This window comes from Anguilla rostrata, chromosome 13 (assembly GCF_018555375.3).
Source record: "Anguilla rostrata isolate EN2019 chromosome 13, ASM1855537v3, whole genome shotgun sequence".
Taxonomy (NCBI): Eukaryota; Metazoa; Chordata; class Actinopteri; order Anguilliformes; family Anguillidae; genus Anguilla; species Anguilla rostrata.
Genome location: NC_057945.1, coordinates 32,619,826 through 32,630,360, shown reverse-complemented (window position 1 = coordinate 32,630,360; position 10,535 = coordinate 32,619,826). Strand labels below are relative to the sequence as shown.

Genomic DNA, 10,535 nt, shown 5'->3' with positions numbered 1-10,535 from the left:
CACACCCACATAACCTGAGATATAGCTTTGCAATTGCACATGGCTGTCATAAGTACCACAGTGCTGTACGAATCGGATTCACAGCTATTCCCATCTCTTCACGTGTGTACTTAATAAACCTACAAATTAGGAACGGGAAAAGACGTGACATTGGGAAACAGGAAACAGGTCTGCTTAACTGCTTATCGATTACCGCTTGAAGTAATGAAGCAGTTTCGTCTCCTGGTGAGGTAGGAATGGAGGCCGTAGGTTTCCACTCAGGGCTCCATAATAACATGGCCTGTTGGGAAGCGGAATGCCGTGCAACGAAGATAACAAGCCTGCACAATTACATGTCTGTTTCCTGCCTGAAAATAGCCTTTATTCACACCCTGCTGATTGTGAAAGAGAGAGAGAGAGAGAGAGGGGGGGGTAAGAGAGAGGGAAAGGGAGGAGGAGGGAGAGAAAGAGAGGGAAGGAGAGGGAGAGGGAGGGTGAGAGAGAGAGAGAGCCAGGGAGAGGGAGAGAGACAGGGGAGACACAGCTAATTAGGAAAGAATACAATATCAATTGCATACAGTCCTGTTCTCCATTCTGTACGTCAGAATGTTGGTAATAATGTTATGAAAGCAATTAGGAATGACTTAAGGGGATAGAGATGGATGAACCAAAGAGATGCGAACAGGGAGAGTGAGATGGCGATGGTGAGCTATGTCACTGTGTCGGAGCTGAGGGGTAAGTGTACCCCTGGTGTACCCACCAGTGAAAATTAAATAATGGAGCGTGCTGTTTCAAAAAAATTTTAATCTGAACATTAATTATTGGCATGCAGCCTGTCCAATTCTCAGAAGGGTTACCATGATCCTTATTTTGAAGGAACTTTTTAGCGGATCTTAAATTGCCCGGTTCTTTTGTGATGCATTGCTGGGGATTATCGCCGACAGTGGGGAAGAACTCATTATCCTTCTGTTGATTGACGAAACCTGGTGCTCAACGAAGGGGGGAAAAACTCAACCGTCGATCATGTGGCAGTGCATGAAATTATGTATTCTTGCCGCACAAGAGAACCCGAGTCACAACAGTAGATCTGCGGTAATCGGCACTGGCACACTGAGATTTCCACCGGCTCCTTCATGTGTGCACGCCAACTGCTTTTCTTGTATCCCAGAATTCCTCTTGTGTTTTTGTTGCTCAGCAAGCCATGCATCAGCATACCAAGTGCGTTTGGCACAGGCTGTCATGGCACTCGCTGTTTTGCCCGGCAAGTGGTGAAAGCAATCAACTGTATCAACCCCCTCCTCTCTCTCTCTCTCCCTCTCTCCATAAATTTTGAATTATAAAAAAAAAAAACTGAAAACAGTGATACCTCATAAAAACCAATGCTGTGGACAGTTTAGGTTTTGTTTTGAAAGGCATATTTGCTCCCATAAAGTGGGACAGTGTTGAGTCAGCGGGGGTGGGGGGTGGGGGTGGGGGTGGGGGGGTTGCGTTGTGATTAATGACACAGACCGTGTGTTGAATGTCACATCCTCACCCCAATGAATAACTGCTCAAATACCATTTAGCGTCCGCATGCCAGATTCCCAGCCCTTCACATTTGTCAGCCTTCCATTTTTGTGCCTCAAGCATTACGGTATATTAAAGTTATTTATTCTTGCCCCCCTCCCCCACCCCCCCCGCCCCCCAAAAGGTTGAACACGCAGGAATTTACAACAAACAGAAAATGAAACTTTATATGGGCTTTTCACCTGCGGTGTACTAAATGAATTTCCAACTGCATCTATATCTATGGCAAGCGCAATGAAAATATGGATCTTTTAAAAAAAAAAATAATAGCCCATGGGGGCCTTTTAAACGGCAGGTTTGCTAGAGTTCAGGAAGCTTACGCTCATAAATCCTAAATGGCTCTCGCAGTCTGTGGGTGTGGAGTTACCTGCGTGATCGCATATTTCGCCGTGCCACAGTGTGCTCTGTTAAAGATATAAATAGAAGCGACAGTGAATCAGAGCAAGGGGCAGTGGCGCTGGACAGGTTACGTAACACACGGCAACTGGGAGAGAGAGAGAGGGGAAACTGCCCTGTTATTGGCCGATATTTGTGTATCTGCCTACAAAGTAGGCAGGGGGTGATTGGTCCCACCAAAAGGCCTTTCTGAGAACTTCTGCCTCTCTGGGTTTGTGATTAGTATTTACTTATAAGTCAGGCTCTAAAGAAACGTTGCAAACCAAGACCTGTTTGTCTCTGTCTCTCTGTCCATCGCATTTTAATCTACACTCTCATGTTGAGTGCAGCTGTTTGGGATCGAAAGAGAGGGTGGAGGGGGTAATACGAGAACGAAGGTATGAGTTCGGAGCGCCGTTTGCGGGCAGTTACCCCCCTGGCCGTATCTGGCGCTGCAGTTTTCCGTCCCGCGATCTGCGGTTTCCTGTGTTACTGTCGGCGACCCCGCTGAGGGCAGCTCAATGTCAGTCCCGAAGCTGTGGGAGTAAAGGCGCTCGCTGTCACGATCGCTGATACTACGATAGTCGACCCTCAGCCCCGCGTTTTCTCTCTCTCAGGAACACGCTCGTGAACACGGACGCCTGCGCCACATGCATTTCATATTTCAAATGCCTACCGCCAGTCGATACGCTCCCTGTATATACCCCTAAAATCTTTACTTTCTTTTTTTCCCCTCCTTTCTCCATGTAATATATGCCTGCAATATATCAAGATAACTGTGTGATGGCTTGCAGATCTAACAGTCATTGATTGTCATTAGCAGTCAGTAATTGTAATCTGGGTTGGCCGATTATTTTAAAATGCGGGTTCTTTCTCTCTATTTCACTCCATCTCTCTTTCTGTCCTGCACTCATCCCTCTAGAATAGAAACGCGCTCATGCTTGTACACAGTGTCGGCCGCTGACAAGTGTTCGCGGGTGGACAGGCAGCGAGTTGCTAGGCTGAATTTAGACAATCAGAGAAGCACTTTAAAGTTTAAACTGATAGGGGCAGGGACAGAGTGTCACTGTGTACTTTAATAGTACAACAACAATTGACAGAACGGACTGTGGAGTGTCACAGAGTGGATTAAGCAGTGAATAACTTTGAGAAAATTGAATTCTATTCTGTAAATTATACTTTTGTAAAATCATTGATGCAATAATAATAAGAATACTGATACTAGATAAAACTAACAGTGACATAATATTGCATGCCCCACAAAGTGCTTGCACCGGAAAGCACTAAAGTGTCACTTTCCAGTAAAATAACTCCCCCCTGGGTGTGCGGTACTTAATGAACACTGATGTGTTACAGGAAGAGCATCTTAACAGCTCATGCCTCAGTTCCCATGAGCTGCCGACATATTTTTAACTGCTTTAAGTCTTAAAGGTCAGTGAGGTGTGGTGTGTCTTGGGGGGGGTCTCTCTGAATACCAGGTGATCTCGCCGAGCTGCGTTTGAGGGAAAAGGAAGAGACCCCCCCCCCCCACCCCACCCCACCCCACCACACTCCCCGCCAGGAATGATTATCAAGGTCACCCAAGGAGCCCAGAAAATGGACGCCCCGCCAGGCTCCGCTTTTGGACCTAATGAGGCGAGAGACAGCTGCGCCTGTCCCATGGTCTCTGTTTATTGGGCTTCTTCTGTCGTGGGGTGGAGGTCAGGTAATCAGACGCGCAACAGTGCGTATACAAGGTTACCTAATTCCATTGGGCGCAATACACGCAGATCTCACCCTCTGTTACTTCCAGCGTTACTTCAAAACTAGGACAACAGTTTTAAAAAGGACAACAGATATTTTCAAGTTTATTTTTATTCGTGTGCCACCTTTCATGCAAAAAGCAGCTCGAAAGTGCTGTACAAAAACATATCTAAGCAGATCGATAAGAACATTCAATAAAAGCGCACAAAACTTTACACCAAAGACTACAATAAGAGTAGAAAGGAAAAACCAAGACAACAAAACAAATAGAATCAATACATGATAATAAAAAGAATGTGGGAGGTGGGGTTGAGTTGCGTAGTCTCTATTGAAAAGCTAAATTACACAGATATGTTTTTAGATCCTTTCTAAAAATGTCAAAAGATTCTGACATGCGAATTGACAGTGGTATGCTGTTCCACGCTTTAGGGGCATAAAGATATGTGGCTGTGAGCTGTTTTCTACAATGAACAAGCTAATTCGAATTACATCTATCCATCCATCTATCTATCTATCTATATGTATATATACATATATATATATATATATATATATATATATATATATATAGAGAGAGAGAGAGAGAGAGAGAGAGAGAAAGAGAGAATGGAGTTTGATACAGTTGAGTGATTGTTTTCACCACATGCTGGGAAAATAACAATCAAGTGAGAGAGAGAGACAAACAGACAGACAGAGATTTTGCTGAAACCGCAATAATAATAAAATAATATTTTTGAAAACATTTTCACTGTGATATCCCAGACCCTTGTATTATGCGGAAAAAAAAAACTTAAACTTTTATACTTTTTCTCAGGAGGATATTATGTACTCAGATTATGAGATGACGCAGAGATGAGAGCTCACCAAACAGAGGAGGAGAGCTGTTGAGGAGGGGAACACAGTCGTGCCAATGATGTCATTCTGCAGTTAGCTTGTCGTCAGCGTTGTTACCTAACGCGCCATTCCACAAGGAGTGTGAGGGTGTTGATGTTAATGCGAGGAATGTGTAACGTCCTGGGTACCATGGGAAACATGAACGAAAGTTCAGACGTAATTTCTCCAGCATGCTGAAGAAGGGCGAGGAAGACTGTGATGGACTACAGGAGAGAGGGGGGAAGGAATTGGGCGCCCATTTCGGGGAGTGAACGAGCCGGGCCCAGAATGCCATCTGTTGACTCACTCACTCGTCCCTGCCTCTCTCCTTTTTCTCTCTCTCCCCCCCCCCCCCAACCCCCCCCCCATCTTTGTCAGGAGCACTTTCTCAACCCCATGCCCTCATCGCAAAAAACTTTTCCAACCGCTGACACACGGACACGCTCTCCCCCTCTGTCTCACATGATAAATTTAGCACACGGTTATAGTCAAAACTCCCCAAGTGCACAGAGAGAGAGAGAAATGGGGAGGGGGGGGGGAATGGGGGGGGGGTTACAAAGAGCCATCAGTCACCTCCACATTATAAAAGCCAGACCCACCAGGCATGCCCGAAAGCTGACTATAATCTGAGAGGGGTGTGTGTGTGTAACAGAGGGAGGGATACAGAGAGAGAGAGAGAGAGAGAAAAGACGAGAGTAGTGGGACATAGACTAATCAAAGACGCCGGAGGTCCAGGAGAAAAACACGAAAGGACCGAACAGGACAGGGAAGGGAAAACTCAGAAAACGAAGGGCTAAGGACAGAGGAACCTCTAAGGACCTAAGTGGATATACTTCTTGCTCCTGAGCCGTGTAAATTGGGGAGAATCGGTCGTCCACGCCGCCGGCGTCTGAAGGGATCCTCTTCCTGTGCCCTCTGACTGACACTGCGCTTTCCCCCCGCGCCCCCGGGCCCTCCCCTGTCCCCTGAAGCCCTCGCCTGCGACGCACCCGGGCATCAATGAGTCTGAACAACACCTCCGCCTTCCGAGCGGAGCGCAGCGTCCACCAGACCTCCTCCTCCTCCTCGTCCTCCTCCTCCTCCACCACCGGCCCCTACATGGAGAAGAGTCGAGGGCTCTTTGCGGACGAATTCGGGTCTTTCATGCGCCCGGCCCGGGACAACGCGATTGGATTCCCAGGTGAGCTTGCTGGGTGTGCACTGAGTTTCCCTCCTTTGTTTAGCATCTGTGCTTCATATGGGACCACCTTCACTCCGGCAGGTAAATCATCCAAAATAATCATATTTCCATTCATATTTTTTTATATCATATTTTTTAATGAAAATGTATTCATATGTATCATATTTAATTCAATGAAATATGTATTATATAATATATTTTTACTGTATTTGTATCTGAAAGTATTTGTGGTGTACATATGCATTATAATATGATAAACCTTCAATACAATATAGTTGTAAATTTGCCATATAATTTTCAAACCCATTTTTTTTTTATCATGAAAAGACAATTCAATGCATTTTATAATTATTATTTGCAAGGTTTTGCATATATTAAATGTAATATTTAAATAAGCCTCCTCATACATTCATAATACACCCCTTCTCCTTGTATTTATTTATCTGAGTAATACATTTGGAAAAATGTTTTATTTGTACGCTTCTTGGTGGAGGAAGGGCACTGATGCTGGATGCATGGTTACGTGATGCTGCATGCATGCGTGTGCTTTGACTAAATGCGCTCACTTCACGCGAAAGGCTGCGGGTGAATTCGGGGGGGGGATAGGGGGGGAGCGGGCGGGGAGGGTATTTTGGTACCATGAGCGGCACGTTAAAACGTCCACGGAGGGAGGGGGCAGGGGAGAGGGGACAGGTTCGGGGGGGGGGGCGTGGGGGGGGGGGTTTACGGGCTTCCTCGCGCGAGGGAATGCGCGGCGGCGAGCCAGGCCCGTGACCTCACCGAGGGGGAATGACAGAGCGACGCCCGAGCCGAGGAGACGGGGCCGGACCGTCGCACGGCAACCGGGGGTACACAGTCGCACACACACACACACACACACACACGCGCGGTCTCGCATGACTGCTTGTGCGTGCGCACGAGCGAGTAGAGGGCAAGACTCCAACACGCGTAGTCACGCACAGTAAAACAGGCAGTGTTAAATAAACTCTCATGGAGTTACATGCACTCTCTCAGAGTTGAATTAACGCTGGACATTTTACAGTGTGCCAACTTACAAATGAGTGACACACGCTGTCATTAATGTGCACTACGGTTGCAAATATTTTCACATCCATCAGTGGACATAAAATATACTGCCTGGAGTCACAGATCGGTGCACAAGCACCTGACGATATACAAATTATCATCACAAAGAAATTATGATCACTTAGGGTCAGATAGATTTGTGCTCTCATGGGTGTTTTGCCTGAGTTCTACCCTGCAAATAACGACACAGGTCCTTTCTGTGAAACCCTGACATCGATTAGGGGGAGGCTGAAGTGTAAATGAACTGGGGGTAACTGTGGGATTCGTGGTTCCCCTCTGACACAGGTCTGTCAGGGCCGGCGGGAAACATCAGGACCATGGGGGACACGTACCAGTTCACCGTGGACGTCAGTGACTTCTCCCCGGAGGACGTGATCGTCACCACCTCCAACAACCAGATCGAGGTTCGCGCCGAGAAGGTGAGTCGCACCGGGCACTTCTTTCCCTCCTAATTCACCTTCTGTGTGGGTCAGTGTGTGTGGTGTGTGTGTGTGTGCGTGCGCGCGCGTGTGTGTGCGTGTGTGTGAGAGACAGTAAGAGGATGAGGACACGTTCAGACAGGGACAAGTCAGACAGGGTTATTGCTTTCGTTTTAATTTATCCATCGGCCATGTTTATGTTGACCGCTACTTAATAAGGCTTTTGTAAAGCTTACCTAACACTGTCGTGAGGGAAGCATACCGACTTAACAAAGCATTCATGTATGACTTCATTTTTTTCCATTAAATAAATAATGAAACTATACATGGGAAAACTATTATTGTTTTTCAGCCATGATTAACTATGATTTTTTTTTTTACATAAGTGCACACATAAGGAGTGCCTTGACTAATTTTACTTCTTCTTATCCTTCTTCTTCCCCCATCACTGGGGTCCTTCTTTGTCTAATTTACTCTTCTCTCTTTTTCTGTCTCCTTGTCGCCCCACCACTGCCCGCCCAGTTGGCAGCGGACGGCACAGTGATGAACACTTTTGCCCACAAGTGCCAGCTGCCGGCGGACGTGGACCCTACGTCTGTGACATCATCACTGGGGGACGGCGGCACCCTGACCGTCAAGGCTCGCCGACACCCGCCCAAGCACGAGCACGCTCAGACTTTCCGCACCGAGATCAAGATCTGAGGGAGATAAGGCTGTCCCATCGCCCCGTCCCACGCAGCCTGACATTCCCAATTCCACCTGCTGTTATTCCTCCCCTCTCTTCCGCCCCTTCCTCTCCGCTCATCCTCTTCACACCCGTCATGTTGAACTGTTTTGTGTTGCCGTTTCTCTCCCTCCCTCCCCTTTTGCACTGCGTTGCATCATACAAGATATGCGTTTTCCTGTCTTTCCTGTACTCTCGCATTGCTTGTTACTAACCTCTATTGAGCTGAGCTACAGTTCTGATTTCAGCTCACTCTCTGTTCCCACACTGTTGTGTTAGTGTTGGAACAGACATACGAAAAAGACAGATCAATGCAAACACATTTGCAATATGTCTCACACACTTTGCAAAGCTTTATTCAGAACACGCAGACACACAGACACACACAGAGACATGCAGACACACACGCGCGCACACACACATACGCACACGCACACACATACACACACACACACACACACATTTCCCTCTCCCGGCAAACACCTCTTAGCTTTTGTAAATATTCTTTCTACATCAGTTGAAGGCAGCCGGCTGTGACTACAGATACTATGACTTTCAAAAGGCATAGTACCTACAGACACATAGCACACACATGCACGCACACATGCACACACTCACACACACACACACACACACACACACACAGACAAATGGCACCTTGTGGATGCCTTAGAATTAAGAATAAATAAAAATGAAAATTCATGTTCAATGAAAATGAAATATTTTAAGATGTTGTGATGTGGAAAAAATATATATGTTTCTCATATTTTAAAAAAGAAAGCAAATTTATCTTTAATTGTGAGTGATATTACTACCTGTTTCTTGGCATGTGTGGTTAGTATATTGCAGTATATGTGTGCTGTGTGGGAGTGGATGTGCGTGTGTGTTTGTATTTGGTGAGTCGGATTGCGATTTAGTCTGTGCTCTTGTGTGGTCTGTTTCGTGTCAGTTGTCAGACTGACAGGAGATCAAGGACACAGTAAAGTGGCCTAAATCCTCACTCTTCTTTGCCATGGAATCATCCTGGTAGTTTCCATTTACATTAGGCTGTTTGAACAACTTCCTCTGTTCTGCTGATGATTCTGCCATGGTAAAGAACACATGTGAGTGTATGTGTGTGCGTGTATGTGTGTGTGCTGTGTGTAAGACTTTCCTGGTCTTTCTCTTTCTTTTACCCACTCTGTCTTTGTGTGTGTGTGTGTATGTGTGTGTGTGTGTGCGTGCGTGTATGTGTGTATATATATCTTTACAAAATATCACTCAGATGTTGTGAGGAACATAAAAATGTATTTAATGAATAAATAAATAAATACAGCACAAAACACCTGTGTTTGTTTATTTGAATATGCCAGTCATAAAATGTGCACAGTAAAATGTCCGATATTAATTCATTGTTAATTCACCCTGACTCTTATAAACCCTGACTGCATATAAACCTTGACATACAAAATCTGACTGCGCAGATGCTGGAACACTATCACTATCAAAGTATGAGAGAAGTAATTGGCACAAACAGTATGCAAGAGTTCCAGTGCAGAGCGGTTGTGATGCATACATTCCTCTGTCTATATATATTGATGTTAGTTGGAGATAGTTGCTATGGACGAAAATGAACTTTGCTTCAGAGATGGCCTTGAAAGAAGCTTTTTTCGTTGTATAGCTATTGTCCGTCAGGTTTGTTATCTCGCAGGGATATTGAATACAGACAGACTCTGTAATCAAGTGCTCTTAGCGAAATACCGCGGAGCTTGTTTATGTTAAACTTCTGACAGAGTTTGGTAATTATATTAACAAATCGTATTTCTGAAAAGTCATCAGTTTAAATATTTGTAAAAATCAAAGACATACACATATACAAACACGTTAGTGCCATGGTCTTGAAAATTAAGGGTATAACTGCAGAGTGAATTTAATTAGCCTTTTTGTTTGAAATTTATATATTCTATTCTATATAAATAACCACTGAGGGATTTTAAAATTTTTATTTAGTTGCCGTGTTGTTTTCTGTTTTTGTTGCTGAGGAATGACATAGTTAATCATTACAAAGAGAGTTGGTGTACTGTACCCCCTGGAAATGATCAGGCTGACCCCTAAATATGACCTGACAAACCATGACATTGTTTAAAAAAACCACTGCCAGGTTCAAGTCAACTTTGAAAGAGATACAGAGTTCACTGGTTTAGACGACGGAAAAAATATCACTCCGCAAAGTGATCCTCTATAGCAGAGACGAGAAGGAAGCCTTCAATCCCCATGGAGTTTGCAAGAGCGCCTTTCTTTGCTTTGAGGTTTTGTGGTTCGTGAAACAAAATGGGAACTGTTTGGTCTGCATGCGAAGCATTATGTCTGACGCAACCCAACACCGGTCGGGATACAGCTGAACTGCTGCCTCTCATTTCCAAACCTATACTCTGAACACTGTACCGCACTACCAGCCCCTTATCATTTCAACAAAGAGCTAGCGCTGGAAGGAGTAATGGTGCAAAGATATCCCAATTTGAGGGTATGCATAATGGTGGATGTCTGTAATAATGTCTGAGATACTCCACTTTGTGGGTAACGTGATTACTGCCTGATTTCCATTGTGCAG

The 10,535-nt window shown here is 45.2% G+C and overlaps 1 protein-coding gene across 1 annotated transcript; it reads left to right on the top strand.

Annotated features, from left to right (window-relative positions):
* Positions 1-5,103: 5,103 nt before the first annotated feature.
* Positions 5,104-8,682, top strand: LOC135237743 (heat shock protein beta-7-like). The gene is made up of 3 exons (XM_064305144.1): positions 5,104-5,716; positions 7,088-7,221; positions 7,744-8,682. Exons 1-3 carry the CDS (start codon positions 5,536-5,538, stop codon positions 7,921-7,923), a joined length of 495 nt encoding a protein of 164 aa, XP_064161214.1. The 5' UTR covers positions 5,104-5,535; the 3' UTR covers positions 7,924-8,682.
* The last annotated feature ends 1,853 nt before the right edge of the window (positions 8,683-10,535 follow it).

Coding starts and splice junctions, on each gene's coding strand:
- LOC135237743 (XM_064305144.1), top strand. CDS start 5,536: ATGAGTCTGAACAACACCTCCGCCTTCCGAGCGGAGCGCAGCGTCCAC. Junction 5,717..7,087: donor CAACGCGATTGGATTCCCAG/GTGAGCTTGCTG, acceptor CCTCTGACACAG/GTCTGTCAGGGCCGGCGGGA. Junction 7,222..7,743: donor TCGAGGTTCGCGCCGAGAAG/GTGAGTCGCACC, acceptor CTGCCCGCCCAG/TTGGCAGCGGACGGCACAGT.